Genomic DNA, 19,352 nt, shown 5'->3' with positions numbered 1-19,352 from the left:
TTTTGGGGCAAATACAACACATTACGGAGTACCACTCTAAATATTTTAAAGCATAGTGGTGGCTGCATCATGGTATGGGTATGCTTGTAATCATTAAGGACTGGGGAGTTTTTCAGGATAAAAAAGAAGCGGAATGGAGCTAAGCACAAGCAAAATCCAAGAGGAAATCCTGGTTCAGTCTGCTTTCCACCAGACACTGGGAGATTAATTGACCTTTCAGCAGGACAATAACCTAAAACACAAGGCCAAATCTACACTAGAGTTGTTTACCAAGAAGACAGTGAATGTTCCGAAGTGGCTGAGTTACAGTTTTGACTTAAATATACTTTAAAATCTATGGCAATGATCAACAACCAATTTGACAGCTTGAAGAATTTTGAAAAGAATAAAGGGCAAATGTTGCATAATCCAGGTGTGGAACGCGCTTAGAGACTTACCCAGAAAGACACACAGCTGTAATCGCTGCCAAAGGTGCTTCTACAAAGGGGTGTGAATACTTATGTAAATTATATATTTCATTATCTATACATTTGCCAACATTTCTAAAAACACTATCAATGTGGGGTATTGTGTGTACATGGGTGAGAAAAAAATATATATAATCCATTTTGAATTCAGGCTGTAACACAACAAAATGTGGAATAAGTCTAGGGGTATGAATACTTTCTAAAGGCACTGTATGTGATGAATGTTTTGAGACGGGGACAATCGTGTCTTGACACTCCTTCTGATATCCCTCTTTTGGTCAAGTTACTCCAAGACCTCAGTGCCCTGAAGGCCAAGCGGCACTGGGAGAGGAGGGAGACCCGGGTGTCCTTCTGGAGAAAATGCCACGAGCAGTTCAGGACTAACAGCACTGGTCCTGTGGCCGCCTCAGAGTTCTTCCTGGCCCAGGCAGGTGCCTCTGAGCCTCCCCGGGGCTCCATGGCCGAGACAGAGCTGCTGTGTGTCCAAGAGAGGTGCCTTCTCCTCAGCCTGGCCGGCCACTGGCTGTCCTGGCTCACCCTAGCTCCACTGGCACGCCTCGAGGACCTGGAGAAGCAGCTGTGGACCAGCCGAGTGCGCCAGCAGGTCCTGCTCACCGCCATGGAGAAGGAGAGCATGTTCGCCCTCCCGGCGCCCACCATAGCACCAGAGGAAAACTCCTACGAGGCCATGATCAGGGAGTTCTCCTTCTCCAAGATGGCAGTGCTCAACGAGCCCAGGTACCTGAGCTTAGAGGGCCTGCCCAGCTTCTCCCCTGAGGAGGAGGGTGGGGAGAAGACTGGGTCGGAGGAGCAGGGTGCTCTGGCTATCCTGGTGGGGCAGCTGTTGGACGAAGGGTGTATCCACGAAGCGAGCCGTGTGTGCCGCTACTTTTCCTTCTGCCACCAGGACATGTGGGTAGTGCTGCACTGCCGAGGCCTGGCCTCAGGCGAGCTCCAGGCAGGCCTGCAGGACATGCTCACCTTCGAGGGCCTGCCCAAGAAGAGCATTCCCATCTGTAAGCCCCACACGACCCTCAGTTAACCTCCTAGATACATCCAAACAACACACTACTTTTTGGTGCATGTCAGAGTTGTTGACACAGGTGCAGAGGTCACAAGTTAAAAAACACTCAGACACATCCAAACAACAGTGCAAAAATGTCAATAATCCTCTGAAGAATCAAAACAACACTCGCATACACCCAAACAACAATTCAAAGATTGTCAGTAACAGTCACAACACCTACATAGTTTACAGTGAGGTCCAAAAGTATTTGGACAATGACAATTTTTTGGTTGTTTTGGCTCTGTACTTCAGCACTTTGATACAATGACAATGAGGTTAAAGTGCAGACTGGCAGCTTTAATTTGAGAGTATTTACATTCATATCAGGTGAACCGTTAAGAAATTACAGCACTTTTTGTACATAGTCCCACCATTTCAGAGAACCAAATGTATTTGGACAAATTCACTTATGTGTATTAAAGTAGTCAAAGGTTTAGGATTTGGTACCATATTCCTAGCATGCAATGAATACATAAAAAAAACTGCAAATGCATCTGTTATTTCTAAACTGTTCAACCGATATGGATAAAAATACACTCAAATTGGCCTCCCGAGTGGCGCAGCGGTCTACATCGCTGTGTTGCAGCGTCACTACAGCCTGGGGTTCGATCCCAACCGGCCGTGACCCGGAGTCCCATAGGGCGGCACACAATTGGCCCAGTGTAGTCCGGGTTAGGGGAGGGTTTGGCTGGGGGGGGGCTTTACTTGGCTCATCGCGCTCTAGCGACTCCTTGTGGCGTGGCGTGCCGGACGCCTGCAGGCTGACTTCGGTCGTCAGATGAACGGTGTTTCCTCCGACACATTGTTGCAGCTGGCTTCCGGGGTAAGTGAGCGGGTGTTAAGAAGTGCGGTTTGGCTGGTCATGTTTCGGAGGACGCATGACTCGACCTTAGCCTCTCCCGAGCAGGAGTTGCAGCGATGAGACAAGATCGTAATCACAAAATTGGGGAGAAAAAGGGGGTAAAAATAAATACCCTCAAATTAACGCTGACAGTCTGCACTTTAACCTCATAGTCATTGTATTATTTCAAATCCAAAGTGCTGGAGTACAGAGCCAAAACGACAAGAAATGTGTCTCTGTCAAAATACTTTTGGACCTCACGCTGTCTGGCCTTCTGCATTATTGACATATCCCCTCTGAACGCTGTCCATCTGTTTCTCTGTGAATGCCCCCACCCCAGCGACCAGTTTCAGCAGCCTTTCCTCCTTTGTGATGGTGCCCTCCCCAGAGGACCTAACAGTGACTCAGCTCCAGATGCTGGTGGACGAGTGTCGTCACGGAAAGAGCTACTGCAAGCAGGTCCTGAGTCTCTACGAGCTCTCCAAGGTACTCCCCTACCTTTTCCGACCTTAACATCAAAGTTGCTGCCTTTTCAGACCTAAACAACAGACTGAGCCTATTTTTGTGAAGTGAAGTTATGTACATTGTTGTGTGTTCATGAGAGCTTTGTTGTTGTGTAGTATTTTTTATAATGTACTGTATTAATACCCTAGATTTGAATATACAGGACCAGTGATTTCATTATCTAGTGTATTCGTATTCTACATGTCGTTATGAGTTGAACTTGGTCGTGTTCATTAGGGCACACAGAGGAAGATGTTTTAAAACATTTTGGAAATGTGCTTTTCTTATTGTACAAGTGCAGGTATTTGCTCTCTATTTCAATCTGTTCTTCCATTTGGTGCCCAATGAACATAACCTTGATCATGGTAACCTTTGACCCTTTGGTACCGCTACCTAGGAGCTGCAGTGTTCGTACAGTGAGATCTCAGCTGAGGAGCCTCAGGCGGTGCTGTGTAAGGTGCTACTGTCCCAGCAGCCGGAGCGCTATAAGAAGGCCCAAGCCTTCATCAGTGTGCAGGGCCTGCAGCCAGACACTGTGGCCCAGCTTGTGTCCACCGCCGTGGTCCAGGGCCTGTTGGCCTCTGCACAGGACAGAGAGACTGGTGAGAGGAATGATGGATTGGTTGATTGATTGATATGGCTGCTAAATGCAGCTAATCATCCCTCTAGAATACTTTTACACACTTTGAAAGCCCTACTCATATATTGAATATGTTGTGTTTCTATTACATACTCAAACCCATATTTTAGTCAGATGGATTCATTTATAGTCCTAAGGTTAGAGGAAATGTATAATCGTAGCTTAGAGCTCAGATAATTGGTTACAAAGCTTTAATGTGCAGATCCTGTGCTGTCCTTGCTATTGGACTATATTACTGTATTATTAAACCTGAGTCAGACACAACGACTGTAGTGATTGGTGTGTGTTCACAGCAGAGAAGCAGATGTTCAGTCCAGCAGAAGGGAGAGAGTCCTTCTTGCAGCTGGCCAAGCTGTGTGGGGACCCCAACCTGGTGGGCATCAAACTGCTGGACCACATCCCCACTGTGCCACTGGGAGAGCTAGGCTGCAGTAAGATATACTCAATACTATGGCTGTGACGATACCAGTATCGCAATATTTTTTCCATGGTAAAAATAAAAACACGAAGCAGAACAAACTTGAAAAAACCCTGCTGTATGTAAAATATTGTGTGCTATAGCTTGGAAAATAAATACATGTGACTCTGGATGACAACATAATGACAACATCACGATACTGGTATCATCCCGGCCCTACTCAATACTACAGTAATACTCTCACTGCCACAGTAGTGACAAACACTGGATAACATAGGCTGTTCTCTTATGGGAATTAAATTATTCTAGTCTATTAGCTGAGTCTTACTTCAGACACTAAATACTAGATAAACACTCTGTCACAGTACTGTAGTGGTAAACAACGGTAACATAGTATTATCATGGAATTATTCCACTCTATTTAGCTAGTCAGCCTCACGGCCATAGTTCTTTAAAACCCCTTGCGCTAGTGGGAATTGGCCTACAGTGGGGGAAAAAAGTATTTAGTCAGCCACCAATTGTTCTCCCACTTAAAAAGATGAGAGAGGCCTGTAATTTTCATTATAGGTACACGTCAACTATGACAGACAAAATGAGAAGAAAACAAATCCAGAAAATCACATTGTAGGATTTTTAATGAATTTATTTGCAAATTATGGTGGAAAATAAGTATTTGGTCAATAACAAAAGTTTCTCAATACTTTGTTATATACCCTTTGTTGGCAATGACACAGGTCAAACGTTTTCTGTAAGTCTTCACAAGGTTTTCACACACTGTTGCTGGTATTTTGGCCCATTCCTCCATGCAGATCTCCTCTAGAGCAGTAATGTTTTGGGGCTGTCGCTGGGCAACACGGACTTTCAACTCCCTCCAAAGATTTTCTATGGGGTTGAGATCTGGAGACTGGCTAGGCCACTCCAGGACCTTGAAATGCTTCCTTCGTTGCCCGGGCGGTGTGTTTGGGATCATTGTCATGCTGAAAGACCCAGCCACGTTTCATCTTCAATGCCCTTGCTGATGGAAGGAGGTTTTCACTCAAAAGCTCACGATACATGGCCCCATTCATTCTTTCCTTTACACGGATCAGTCGTCCTGGTCCCTTTGCAGAAAAACAGCCCCAAAGCATGATGTTTCCACCCCCATGCTTCATAGTAGGTATGGTGTTCTTTGGATGCAACTCAGCATTCTTTGTCCTCCAAACACGACGAGTTGAGTTTTTACCAAAGAGTTATATTTTGGTTTCATCTGACCATATGACATTCTCCCAATCCTCTTCTGGATCATCCAAATGCACTCTAGCAAACTTCAGACGGGCCTGGACATGTACTGGCTTAAGCAGGGGGACACGTCTTGCACTGCAGGATTTGAGTCCCTGGCGGCGTAGTGTGTTACTGATGGTAGGCTTTGTTACTTTGGTCCCAGCTCTCTGCAGGTCATTCACTAGGTCCCCCCGTGTGGTTCTGGGATTTTTGCTCACTGTTCTTGTGATCATTTTGACCTGTGTGGTGAGATCTTGCGTGGAGCCTCAGATCGAGGGAGATTATCAGTGGTCTTGTATGTCTTCCATTTCCTAATAATTGCTCCCACAGTTGATTTCTTCAAACCAAGCTGCTTACCTATTGCAGATTCAGTCTTCCCAGCCTGGTGCAGGTCTACAATTTTGTTTCTGGTGTCCTTTGACAGCTCTTTGGTCTTGGCCATAGTGGAGTTTGGAGTGTGACTGTTTGAGGTTGTGGACAGGTGTCTTTTATACTGATAACAAGTTCAAACAGGTGCCATTAATACAGGTAACGAGTGGAGGACAGAGGAGCCTCTTAAAGAAGAAGTTACAGGTCTGTGAGAGCCAGAAATCTTGCTTGTTTGTAGGTGACCAAATACTTGTTTTCCACCATAATTTGCAAATAAATAAATTAAAAATCTTACAATGTGATTTTCTGGATTTTTCTTTCTCAATTTGTCTGTCATAGTTGACGTGTACCTATGATGAAAATTACAGGCCTCTCTCATCTTTTTAAGTGGGAGAACTTGCACAATTGGTGGCTGACTAAATAAATGTTTTCCTTACAGGAGAAATATGGAAAGCATATGCATAACCATGTTAGCAATCAAAAGGGAACAGTTTAGAGTTAATGTGAAAATTATTAGACTAAAGGTGAGGACAAAACAGTTAATCTGACACTGACTGAATCCAAACATAACACTGTTTATTTTATGTGCATTTTACATTTACTGTACTTTTCAGCGCATTTGTTGATAACAAAATCTGAAAATACTCTGGATACATTCAGGAACATGATAAGAATATTCATGGGAAATGTGTGGTAGGTACAACATAAGACAAAAAAATGAAAAGGGTTTGAGTGAGAGGTCTAACTGGCGTCTCCAAGTGGCTACATACCTCTCCAAAGTGTGTACAGTTCCTACGTAATTTCAATGCACTTTTATGACTCAAAGAAGTGTCTTTAACTATAAGGTACTGTTTTGAGCTCTCCTAGCTGTGCTGTTGAGGAACTAGAGCAAGCAGACTTGTAGATGTTTTCTTTGGAACACAGTCCTGCATCCCCGCCATCACACAATTCCTGTTGTTTACACATTCCAAAAATTCCACATTCCATTATCAATCGCAATCTGGTCAGGCGGGCATAATTTGAAAGCGTGTTCTATTGCCAACATCGTTAGCTAAGTTACAAAATATGATCTTACAGTGTTAGGCTTTCGCAAGGAAATTCAGAGAAGCAGATCATAATTTTGGTGCGCATACAATAGTCACGAGTGCATTCAGATGTGTGTTCCCCGCCAGATTTCTTCACAATACGACAAACATTGGCTTATTCAGTTCAGAACAACCCAGGGTATGATGCCATGTCATGTTGTAACTGTACATCAAGCATAGTGATGATATGGAAATGTTAACATTTGGAGTAACGGGTGTTTGGCTTGCTTGTATGACATCAAAGCGGTATTTATTATAATCCTCAACGTCTCATCTTTCAAAATACATAGGCCTCTTTATTTACAGCATTTCCTTCACTCAGACAACAAAACATTTACAAAAGTTACCCAATTAGCGGGAGGAATGGGGGCAACTTCTTGTTGCGTGTGGTGTTCAAGTTCAGAACCACTGTCAGTCAAAACCAATATTGAGACCTTGAGCATTGTACAGCCACTGCGTTCTAATTTAGGCGCTTATCAGTGTCCAAATCTGCTATTTTGAACCTGTATACGGGTACGTAAAGAGCTACTGATAGAAATGAGTAATGCCAACCAGTTACTAATCAATTTGCAGTTTAATGCATTACAGTGTATTGGTGGATAATATAATGTATCATTTAATTTTTTTATTTTACCTTTATTTAACTAGGCAAGTCAGTTAAGAACAAATTCTTATTTACAATGACGTCCTACACCGGCCAAACCCGGACGACGCTGGGCCAATTGTGCGCCGCCCTATGGGACTCCCAATCACGGCCGGTTGTGATACAGCCTGGAATCGAACCAGGGGGTCTGTAGTGACGCCTCAAGCACCGAGATGCAGTGCCGTAGACCGCCGCGCCACTCGGGAGCCCATAATGATGCATAATATCTAACTCTCCCTCTTGTTGTGTAGCGGTGGAGCTGTTGATCCTGGCCCACGACTGCTTCAGTCTGACCTGTAACATGGAAGGCATAGTGAGGGTGCTGCAGGCTGCCCGCCACCTCAGCCACGCACACCTTGCCCACAGCGAACACTACGGCCTGCTGGTAAATCACTCTGCCTGGTCACACATGGGCCTCCTTCCCAGTCATTGTATCGTAATGACATCGTAATATATGTTGATGGCTTTGCAATGGATTACCTGGTGAGATCTTACTATAAATTAATTGCTCCAAATGAATGTCCTGGAAACATGTTGGTGTCAGTTCATGAGTACTGTTTTTCTCTTTTCTGTGTGTTCGTGCTCACCTTGTGTTGACCCCTTCAGGTGCGTCTCCTAACTGGCATCGGCAGATACAATGACATGACCTACATCTTCGACCTGCTCAACCAGAACCACCGCTTTGAGATGCTGCTCAGGAAAAAAGTGGAGTCGGTAAGAGGCGCATACACACAGAAATGTCTCTCTGTTACACACAAACACAGAAACTGCACACACACAAACACAGAAACTGCACACACACAAACACAGATAGAGATCTCGCTTCCCAAAACAGTCTCAGTTGAAACAAACCAGGTCTGACAGAACACCCACAGAGACACAACAGACCTGCCAGACAGAGAGAGGCATCTAGTCATTGTATTTCAGTGGAGACGGGAGATATATATATCACAGGGGTTGTGTACATGCTGTTTTCGGAGAACACCATGCTTTAGATGTGTAGGAGTGTCTCGGAGTACCAGAATGAGGACAATAGAAAATGATATTTTCCTTTCACGTAGTCCTTTCCAGCACAGCTCCAGCAACTATGGTGGATGTGTGGCCTGCCCAGTACCACTCGGCTTGGGTCAGTTCGTCTCAGCTCAGTAATGTGAAAGGGGTATAAAAGTTTGTGTGCTTGTAGTGCACTTGTTTATACATACAGGATGCTAGTATCTAAACTCTGTGTGTGTGTGTGTGTGTGTGTGTGTGTGTGTGTGTGTGTGTGTGTGTGTGTGTGTGTGTGTGTGTGTGTGTGTGTGTGTGTGTGTGTGTGTGTGTGTGTGTGTGTGTGTGTGTGTGTGTGTGTGTGTGTGTGTGTGTGTGTGTGTGTGTGTGTGTGTGTGTGTGTGTGTGTGTTGCAGAACTTCCGTCTGAAGACGGCCCTGCTGGACTACATCAAGCGGTGTCTGCCGGGGGACAGTGAGAAATACAACATGGTGGCCCTGTGCTTCAGCATGTGCAGGGAGATTGGCGAGAACCACGAGGGAGCCGCCCGCACCCAGCTCAAACTGATAGAGTCCCAGCCTTGGGGTGAGCTATGACAAGGCCTACAGTTATAGTATGAGGAGGACTACAGTTACAGTATGACAAGCACTACAGTTACAGTATAAAGTCAGACATACTATATACAGTGGGGAGAACAAGTATTTGATACACTGCCGATTTTGCAGGTTTTCCTACTTACAAAGCATATAGAGGTCTGTAATTTTTTATCATAGGTACACTTCAACTGTGAGAGACGGAATCTAAAACAAAAATCCAGAAAATCACATTGTATGATTTTTAAGTAATTCATTTGCATTTTATTGCATGACATAAGTATTTGATCACCTACCAACCAGTAAGAATTCCGGCTCTCACAGACCTGTTAGTTTTTCTTTAAGAAGCCCTCCTGTTCTCCACTCATTACCTGTATTAACTGCACCTGTTTGAACTCGTTACCTGTATAAAAGACACCTGTCCACACACTCAATCAAACAGACTCCAACCTCTCTGCAATGGCCAAGACCAGAGAGCTGTGTAAGGACATCAGGGATAAAATTGTAGACCTGCACATGGCTGGGATGGGCTACAGGACAATAGGCAAGCAGCTTGGTGAGCAGGCAACAACTGTTGGCACAATTATTAGAAAATGGAAGAAGTTCAAAATGACGGTCAATCACCCTCGGTCTGGGGCTCCATGCAAGATCTCACCTCGTGGGGCATCAATGATCATGAGGAAGGTGAGGGATCAGCCCAGAACTACACGGCAGGACCTGGTCAATGACCTGAAGAGAGCTGGGACCACAGTCTCAAAGAAAACCATTAGTAACACACTACGCCGTCATGGATTAAAAAATCCTGCAGCGCACGCAAGGTCCCCCTGCTCAAGCCAGCGCATGTCCAGACCCGTCTGAAGTTTGTCAATGACCATCTGGATGATCCAGAGGAGGAATGGGAGAAGGTCATGTGGTCTGATGAGACAAAAATAGAGCTTTTTGGTCTAAACTCCACTCGCCGTGTTTGGAGGAAGAAGAAGGATGAGTACAACCCCAAGAACACCATCCCAACCGTGAAGCATGGAGGTGGAAACATCATTCTTTGGGGATGCTTTTCTGCAAAGGGGACAGGACGACTGCACCGTATTGAGGGAAGGATGGATGGGGCCATGTATCGCGAGATCTTGGCCAACAACCTCCTTCCCTCAGTAAGAGCATTGAAGATGGGTCGTGGCTGGGTCTTCCAGCATGACAACAACCCGAAACACACAGCCAGGGCAACTAAGGAGTGGCTCCGTAAGAAGCATCTCAAGGTCCTGGAGTGGCCTAGCCAGTCTCCAGACCTGAACCCAATAGAAAATCTTTGGAGGGAGCTGAAAGTCTGTATTGCCCAGCGACAGCCCCAAAACCTGAAGGATCTGGAGAAGATCTGTATGGAGGAGTGGGCCAAAATCCCTGCTGCAGTGTGTGCAAACCTGGTCAAGACCTACAGGAAACGTATGATCTCTGTAATTGCAAACAAAGGTTTCTGTATCAAATATTAAGTTCTGCTTTTCTGATGTATCAAATTCTTATGTCATGCAATAAAATGCAAATGAATTACTTAAAAATCATACAATGTGATTTTCTGGATTTTTGATTCCGTCTCTCACAGTTGAAGTGTACCTATGACAAAAATTACAGACCTCTACATGCTTTGTAAGTAGGAAAACCTGCAAAATCGGCAGTGTATCAAATACTTGTTCTCCCCACTGTATTTGTGATGCATATAAAGAACATGGTATAGTGGCTGAGGTCAATTCAGTTTTCAATTCAGGAATTGAAATTCAATTCATGAATTGAAACATCCTCATAGAAAACAGTAGACAATTTTCATTTTAAGAATGAAATGTCAATTCTTTAGTCGAAAACTGAACTGACCCCAACCCTGGTGTCAAGGGATGTGTATTTCAATATTGTAGTATCTTTCCTGTTGTATAGAGGGCAACTTCTTAAAATAGACTGTTGTGAAGTTTTTCTGTTGCAACTTTATTTGCACCTGAATGTAACCTGTGTATGAGTAATAGACACAAACTCAATGAAGAGCTACAGGATTGCTCTGCTGTCTCGATACATTTGTGGATATGCAGACAGTGTTTTTCACTCACTCCCTGTTTATCCCATAACAGCAGTGACCCCTGAACTCAAAAGTGCCTTGATAAAGGTTCTTACTCTCCTGAAGGATGCTGCAGAGAGCTATTCTAAGGTATTCTTATCCCTCCAACTATCAAACAAAGTTTAATGTTGACCGACGTCGGTTCAATTACTTGAATTACGTTTAGTTTTTTTTGTGAGCTCAACACGCCGTTTTTCTAGAGAGAAAACAAATTATTCACATGAGAAATTAAGTCAATAACTATATGGGACGCTGGGCTGAAGGGAGTTGTAGTTTTCATTAAGCAAATATTCAACCTAGTTCAGCGCAGAATTGTGGTAATTGACTACAATGACCTGTTCTTTCCGGCTCGGACAGAGATGGATACACTTTTACAGCTGCTGCATTAGATTAGGTACACACAGACCTCATACACCGCCGCATGAGAGAGGAATGTACACAACACTACGACGAGAGAGAGGGAGAGAGACAGTTGGTGAAAGTATGCCTTAACTACTTTGAAAAATGAGTAATTATTGTCAGACAGCTCTGCAGCATACTTAGGCAGGCTAGCCTAGCTAATTAAGATGGCTAAAGACAGTACAGTCTGGGGAGAACAGAGATAACGTTAGATGGTTGTGTGGCTGGCTGGCTGCTACTGCCTGAGCAGAGATGAGATGATGACTTTAAGGAATGAACAATTATAGTAATCAAATAAAACTAAGTCATATTTTATTATTTCCTATTTTTCTTTGTGGACCTGACAGAGACAATGGAATATTTTCAATGTTTTGGCAATTGAATGTTCACTATTTTTGGCTTTGGAATTTCTATAACAAAGCTCTAATCATGTTTGTCATGATTTCATAATGCATTTAATGTTGTTTAAAAAAAATCAAAACCTAAATCGAAAACCGTGATATTTTTTTGGGGAATCGAACCGAAACTGAACAGAATTGAAAAAGCACTAATGGCTCAGCACTACCACCCACTCTGAAAACGTGCTTTGGTGATGGAATTTCACTTCTTTATGTTATAAAATACATTTTACCAAGACAAATAATATTATTAATGTTCTAAGTCGTTCAGTGGGGTATTTCACTAACATTTCATAAACAGTATATCCAAATAGTCGGATTTCGTAACCTAATACATTTGATAATAATCACCGAGCGGTGCAGCTTTCTCGCAGCAACTTTTTAGGATTGTACATGTTGTGGTGGTCATCTTCAAAGTTGTTTCTACGAGTCGCAAAAAGATAAATTAGCATGGCACAAGCTGAATTAAATGTGAAAGGATTTGAAAATAAAATGCTTACGGTACACTCAGTGCTCCGTTGACATTTCACAGAGATACGCTTGTTTTTGTGTGAAATATTCTAAACAGGAATTTCGCATTAATATGAAAGTACTACATGTCATTTCTCAATTGATATCTATCGTACCTCTATATTGTTTTATGTCCTGCGGATTTGAGTAAAAAGATAACGAGTTCAATGGTAAAGTTGAATCTGTGAGGTAGCAATCATTCTCGCACATCAACCAGCCAAGCTGACGCGATGCTGTGCAATTTTTTTCTCTGGCCTCCATTGATTTAGTCACCCTAACCCGGAGGTTTGGACCTGTGTGGGTGCCTTATTTTGCGCAGAGGGAGGGAGCTCCCGTCTCATGGTGTCTACCAGGCTTGTTTTTTGTGCATCGTTCGCTTCCCCTCACTCATAAACTCTCCCATTCTCCCCCTTTCCCTGCTTCATAAAAAACAGGTGTAGACTAACAGTGAAATGCTTACTTATTGGTTCTTTTCCAACAATGCAGAGTTAAAGATAAAAAGATAATAGAAATAGTGACACAAGGAATAAATACAGTGAATAATTTATAACAATAATGAGTAAAAAATAACATGGTACCAGTACCAGTACCAAGTTGATGTGCAGGGGTACGAGGTAATTGAGTTAGCTATGTACATATAGGTAGGGGTAAAGTGACTCCAGTTCTGTTTGTGATATAGAAATTCTAACGACAGTGTGTTATATAGACTTATTTAGGAAAAGTCAAGGATGAGTGGACATTACTTAAAAAATAGCAGAGTAATACAAAATGTAAATTAGTTTTGCGTCATTATTATCTAGGCCTTTCTAGTGTTCATTGAACGTGAGTAATAGCCTTGTAGTGGAGATAAACACTTGCTGTGTGTGTGCACGTGTGTGTGTGTACGCGTGCACGTGTGTGTGTTCTCCCTCAGGACTCATGTGTACGCCAGGCAGCACGTTGTGTCAAAATGGCAAAGCTGACCACGCTCCAGCTCCACTTCCTAAACCACGGTCAAGACCAACGTGTCATCAACCTGTGCCAATCAGATCTCCTTGGTGCTATAGTGGCACTGCCCCGCTGTTACCAGGTAATGGCACTAAATGTAATCGTGGTACACTAAATCAGTTATCCAAATGCTAGACTTGAAGTACCGGCACTAGTGTAACAGTGGTAGGAAAAATCAATTATCACAGTCTTAGACTTGGGAAGGATGTACTGAAATGTAGATTGATTCCCAGTAGTATGTCATAATGAGATGTAGCTAAGCTTATTTTAACCTATTATTTTAAACTGTGTTGTTTCTCCTGTCTCTAGGCTTTTGTGTTGTCGGAGGCCTACGACTACAGTCCAGACTGGGCGGAGGTGCTCTACCAGAAGGTCATCCTCAGTGGAGACTTTGCTTACCTAGAGGAGTTCCGACTTCACAGGCCACTCCCCGCCTCCCTGTTTGAAGACATATCCAAAAAGTAATATGTGTGTTTAAATGTTTATTAAATGTGTCACTTGTAAGGTTGCAAAATTCTAGGTTTTTCAGAAATCCCAGTTGGAGGATTACCAGAATCAGGAGGGAATATCTTCTTGCTGATATTAACCATTGGTCTGGTCCTACCTTTCAGATTGACTCACAACACGCCTCCGAGCAGTGCGGGCCAGAACCTGAAGAGACTATTGCAACACTGTGATGACGTTTACACCTACTACAAGCTTGCGTATGAACACAAGTTCTTCGACGTGGCCAACATGTTACTTCAGGACTCCAAAACAAGCAGTTACCTAAATGACAGGCTAGGTACTAGGTAGCTGATTCGAACGGCACTGCCCCTGTCAAATACCTCCAAATACACATGTATAATTTTTTACAAACTCTTTTCTATATCATCTTCCATCTAAATAATGTTTATTTTCTCCACGCAAAATCACTGACTAACTGAATAAATCTCGTATTGGTTGAAGCTACAGACTTCTGTCTTTACTTAAACACAATTGAGTGGTCATCCACAGAGGCTGTGTTCTTATAGCTGTTGTTGCGATGTAGGTACCAACACTAACGTAACTGAGGGTACAGTGGCTTGCGAAAGTATTCACCCCCCCTTGGCATTTTTCCTATTTTGTTGCCTTACAACCTGGAATTAAAATTGATTTGTGGGGGGTTTGTATCATTTGATTTACACAACATGCCTACCACATTGAAGATGCAAAATATTTTTAAAATAAGACAAAAAAACAGAACTTGAGCGTGCATAACTATTCACCCCCCCCCCCCAAAGTCAATACTTTGTAGAGCCACCTTATGCAGCAATTACAGCTGCAAGTCTCTTGGGGTATGTCTCTATAAGCCTGGCACATCTAGCCACTGGGATTTTTGCCCATTCTTCAAGGCAAAACTGCTCCAGCTCCTTCAAGTTGGATGGGTTCCGTTGGTGTAGAGCAATCTTTAAGTCATACCACAGATTCTCAATTGGATTGTGGTCTGGGCTTTGACTAGGCCATTCCAAGACATTTAAATGTTTCCACTTAAACCACTCGAGTGATGATTTAGCAGTATGCTTAGGGTCATTGTCCTGCTTGAATGTGAACCTCCGTCCCAGTCTCAAATCTCTGGAAGTCTGAAGCAGGTTTCCCTCAAGAATTTCCCTGTATTTAGCGCCATCCATCATTCCTTCAATTCTGACCAGTTTCCGAGTCCCTGCCGATGGAAAAACATCCCCACAGCATGATGCTGCCACCACCATGCTTCACTGGGATGGTGTTGTCGCAGTGATGAGAGGTGTTGGGTTTGCACCAGACAAAGCGTTTTCCTTGATGGCCAAAAAGCTCAATTTTAGTCTCATCTGACCAGAGTACCTTCTTCCATATGTTTGGGGAGTCTCCCACATGCCATTTGGCGAACACCAAACGTGTTTGCTTATTTTTTTCTTTAAGCAATGGCTTTTTTCTGGCCACCCTTCCGTAAAGCCCAGCTCTGTGGAGTGTACGGCTTAAAGTGGTCCTATGGACAGATACTCCAATCTCCGCTGTGGAGCTTTGCAGCTCCTTCAGGGTGATCTTTGGTCTCTTTGTTGCCTCTCTGATTAATGCCCTCCTTGCCTGGTCCATGAGTTTTGGTGGGCGGCCCTCTCTTTGCAGATTTGTTGTGGTGCCATATTCTTTCCATTTTTTTATAATGGATTTAATGGTGCTCCGTGGGATGTTCAAAGTTTCTGATATTTTTTTATAACCCAACCCTGATCTGTACTTCTCCACAACTTTGTCCCTGACCTGTTTGGAGAGCTCCTTGCTCTTCATGGTGCCGCTTACTTGGTGGTTCCCCTTGCTTGGTGTTGTTGCAGACTCTGGGGCCTTTCAGAACAGGTGTGTATATATACTGAGATCATGTGACAGATCATGTGACACTTAGATTGCACACAGGTGGACTTTATTTAACTAATTGTGTGACTTCTGAAGGTAATTGGTTGCATCAGATCTTATTTAGGGAATTCATAGCACGCACCACTTTTCCGTAATTTTTTTAAAAATATTTTTTTTAAACACGTTTTTTTTTTCATTTCACTTCACCAATTTGGACTATTTTGTGTATGTCCATTACATGAAATCCAAATAAAAATCAATTTAAATTTAGGTTCTAATGCAACAAAATAGGAAAAACGCCAAGGGGGATGAATACTTTTGCAAGGCACTGTAGACAAAGTAAATTATCCAAATTGTAACGTAGGTAGGGTTGCAAAGTTATGGTAACGTTCCCAAAATTCCCAGGTTTTCCAGAAATCTTGTCTGGAGTATTCAGTATTTTCAGCTTTTTCCCGCTTGATTCCAATAACCTTTTAACCAGGATTTCTGGAAAACCTGGGAATTTTACAAAAGATAGCGGAAAGGTGCAACCCTAAATGGAGGACTTGGTGGACTGTATATTCTTAGGTTTGGTATTGCTTAATGTGTTCACTCCCAGCTGCTGATCAGGGCACAGGTGACAGTAAAGTGGATTACAGTTGAGGTGGGTTTAATAAAGATGAGGATTCACATAGTATAGGGCACAGCACAGCACAGTGTAGGATGTTAATGTCTTGATTGACAGCTTGAGTGTTAACCAACTTGTTTGTTTGTGGTCTGAAATTACAAAGGGGAAAAAAAAACACAATAGTGAATCATAGATATAAACTTAAGACAATCTCCAATTCACTATACTAAACAATATGAATGTAATAACATGGCTATAACATCTTGATGCTATACAAGACCATACAGCGCTATACAACATGACCGTGCCTGCACTAATTAGAGACCAAAAGCTTGCTGCTGCACGTGTACTACAAAGCAAAGCACCGCCATCTTCACTGCAAGGCTACAACTGCATGAACTTGAAATGGTAAGAGTGAGGTGTTCTGTCATTTATTTCTGGAAGTAGCTAGCAAGCTAGCCAATTTTAGCCAGTTAGCTTGGGTGCTTGACTGCAGTTGAGAGGTAGAACGCTCGGATCAACGGTACTCCTTGGCCAGAGCGTGCAGTGTGTGCTCTGAACGCTCCGAGAGCGAACCGCTCCGAATTTACAGATGGCCAAGAGTTCACTCTGACACACTGGAGGCAATTTACGAACACACCCTTAGCTTCTTCTTCTCTGACTCTGAGCTGGAGATCACCCAGAATGCTCTAATACACTTCACTAGTAGCCGGAGCTACAGCTCTGGTATGATGAACTACTATTTCTCCACAGCCTTCTGTGCACAAATCGTAGACTTGTGAAGAACGCACTGAAATGTAGATTGTCAGTTTCACTGACCATGATTCCCTCTGACTTTGGTGCCCTTACAAAGCAATAAAACATGCCATGATATATCTGGGATGTACCAATAGATGTATACTGAGTGTATAAAACATTAAGAACACCTTTCTAATTTTGAGTTTCAGCCTCAATTCGTCGGGGCATGGGACTCTACAAGGTGTCGAAAGCGTTCCGCATGGATGCTGGCCCATGTTGGCTCCAATGCTTCCCACAGTTGTCAAGTTGCCTGGATGTCCTTTGGGTGGTGGACCATTCTTGATATACACAGGAAACTGTTGAGCGTGAAAAACCCAGCAGCGTTGCAGTTCTTGACACAAACCGGTGCACCTGGCACTTACTACCATACCTTGTTCAAAGGCACTTAAATCTTTTGTCTTGCCCATTCACACTAAGAATGGCACACATACACAATACATGTCTTAAGGCTTAAAAATCATTCTTTAACCTGTCTCCTTCCCTTCATCTATACTTATTGAAGTTGATTTAACAAGTGACATCAATAAGGGGTCATAGCTTTCATCTGGATTCACCTGGTCAGTCTATGTCATGGAACGAGTTCTTAATGTTTTGTACACTCAGTGTATGTTAGTCATCAAACTGTGTTCGGCAACGTCCGTTGAGGATTTTCCAGGATGTGTCCCAAATGACACACTATTCCCTATACAGTGCTCTTGACCAGGGCCCACAGTGATGCAGGGTTAATTCCCCTCCTTGGTTGGAGTGTTTGGGGTCCGCCGTCCCTGAAGGGAAGACCCCTCATGAATAAACATGCTGTGTCCTCTCCAGACACTGCTACAGCATGGCTTTGATGAACTACTCGAATCAATGTGCCGCCAGCGACAAATCCTGCAAGGTTGGATAATGACCTTGTCTGGTTTGATTAATAATTACAGGATTCACCAGGCGAGGGGATGGATGTTGCAGTACTTGCCATAGTCACTAGATGCCACTCTATGGTGCTTGTAAGTCATACACTACATGACCAAAAGTATGTGGACACCTGCTCGTCAACCATTTCTTTCCAAAATCATGGGCATTAATATGGAGTTGGTCCACCCTTTGCTGCTATAACAGCCTCCCCTCTTCTGGGAAGGCTTTCCACTAGATGCTGGAACATTGCTGCGGGGACTTGCTTTCATTCAGCCACGAGCATTAGTGAGGTCGGGCACTGATGTTTAGCGATTAGGCCTGGCTCGCAGTCGGTGTTCCAATTCATCCCAAAGGTGTTCAATGGGTTGAGGTCAGGGCTCTGTGCAGGCCAGTTAAGTTCTTCCACACCGATCTCGACAAACCATTTCTGTATGGACCTCGCTTTGTGCACAGGGGCATTGTCATGCTGAAACAGGAAAGGGCCTTCCCCAAACTGATGCCACAAAGTTGGAAGCACAGAATCGGCTAGAATGTAATTGTATGCTATAGCAATAACATTTCCCTGGAACTAAGGGGCCTAGCCCGAACATTGGGGCAGGTAGCATTCTCCTGGCATCCGCCAAACCCAGATTCGTCCATCGGACTGCCAGATATGGTGAAGCGTGATTCATCACTCCAGAGAACGCATTTCTGCTGCTCCAGAGTCCAATGGCGACGAGCTTTACACCACTCCAACCGACGCTTGGCAGTGCGCATGGTGACCTTAGGCTTGTGTGCTGACGTTGCTTCCAGAGGCAGTTTGGAACTCGGTAGTGAGTGTTGCAACCGAGGACAGACAATTTTTACGCGCAACTCGCTCCAGCACTCGGCGGTCCCGTTCTGTGAGCTTGTGTGGCCTACCACTTCACGGCTGAGCCGTTGTTGCTCCTAGATTTTTCACTTCACATATCATTTTTTGGGGATATGATTAAAGATGGAGGAGAGAGTGTGCTGAAATAGCAGTGGGAAGGATTTTAACCCATATTGCAGCGTTATATGTGATCCGGAGTCAGCGGCCTAGACTGCTAGACCACCCTAGGCCACATGCACTGATAGGTTAGCTGCTATCAGTATTCACATTTTGAGAATACCTATTTTTGTTACTCCTTTAATAATGAATGACTTTGCATTCTGTGGATTTATTGATAATAAGCTCCTATTTCAGACTGAAGTTTTTCTCATTGCATCAATGCTCACTGCGTAATTCAGTATATGTGTATATATATATATATATATATATATAACACTGCTCAAAAAAATTAAGGGAGCACTTAAACAACACATCCTAGATCTGAATGAATGAAATAATCTTATTAAATACTTTTTTCTTTACATAGTTGAATGTGCTGACAACAAAATCACACAAAAATGATCAATGGAAATCAGATTTATCAACCCATGGAGGTCTG

At 43.4% G+C, this 19,352-nt stretch overlaps 1 protein-coding gene across 2 annotated transcripts in view; it reads left to right on the top strand.

Moving 5' to 3' along the window:
- Positions 1-14,209, top strand: part of spg11 (SPG11 vesicle trafficking associated, spatacsin) — a 102,591-nt gene extending 88,382 nt beyond the window's left edge. The window contains exons 30-40 of one of the 2 annotated variants that reach the window (XM_045227174.1): positions 751-1,483; positions 2,715-2,860; positions 3,276-3,480; positions 3,815-3,949; positions 7,545-7,678; positions 7,900-8,007; positions 8,697-8,865; positions 10,982-11,058; positions 13,189-13,344; positions 13,572-13,723; positions 13,874-14,209. In XM_045227174.1, the coding sequence (XP_045083109.1) occupies positions 751-1,483; positions 2,715-2,860; positions 3,276-3,480; positions 3,815-3,949; positions 7,545-7,678; positions 7,900-8,007; positions 8,697-8,865; positions 10,982-11,058; positions 13,189-13,344; positions 13,572-13,723; positions 13,874-14,057 (2,199 nt within the window). In that variant the 3' untranslated portion in view covers positions 14,058-14,209. Of the gene's footprint in view, positions 1-750; positions 1,484-2,714; positions 2,861-3,275; positions 3,481-3,811; positions 3,950-7,544; positions 7,679-7,899; positions 8,008-8,696; positions 8,866-10,981; positions 11,059-13,188; positions 13,345-13,571; positions 13,724-13,873 lie in introns of both variants that reach the window. The other variant, XM_045227173.1, reaches the window with a different exon arrangement.
- Positions 14,210-19,352: the final 5,143 nt, after the last annotated feature.

The sequence above is a fragment of the Coregonus clupeaformis genome, chromosome 19, assembly GCF_020615455.1.
Source record: "Coregonus clupeaformis isolate EN_2021a chromosome 19, ASM2061545v1, whole genome shotgun sequence".
Classification (NCBI taxonomy): Eukaryota; Metazoa; Chordata; class Actinopteri; order Salmoniformes; family Salmonidae; genus Coregonus; species Coregonus clupeaformis.
This window is presented reverse-complemented; position numbering and strand designations above follow the sequence as displayed.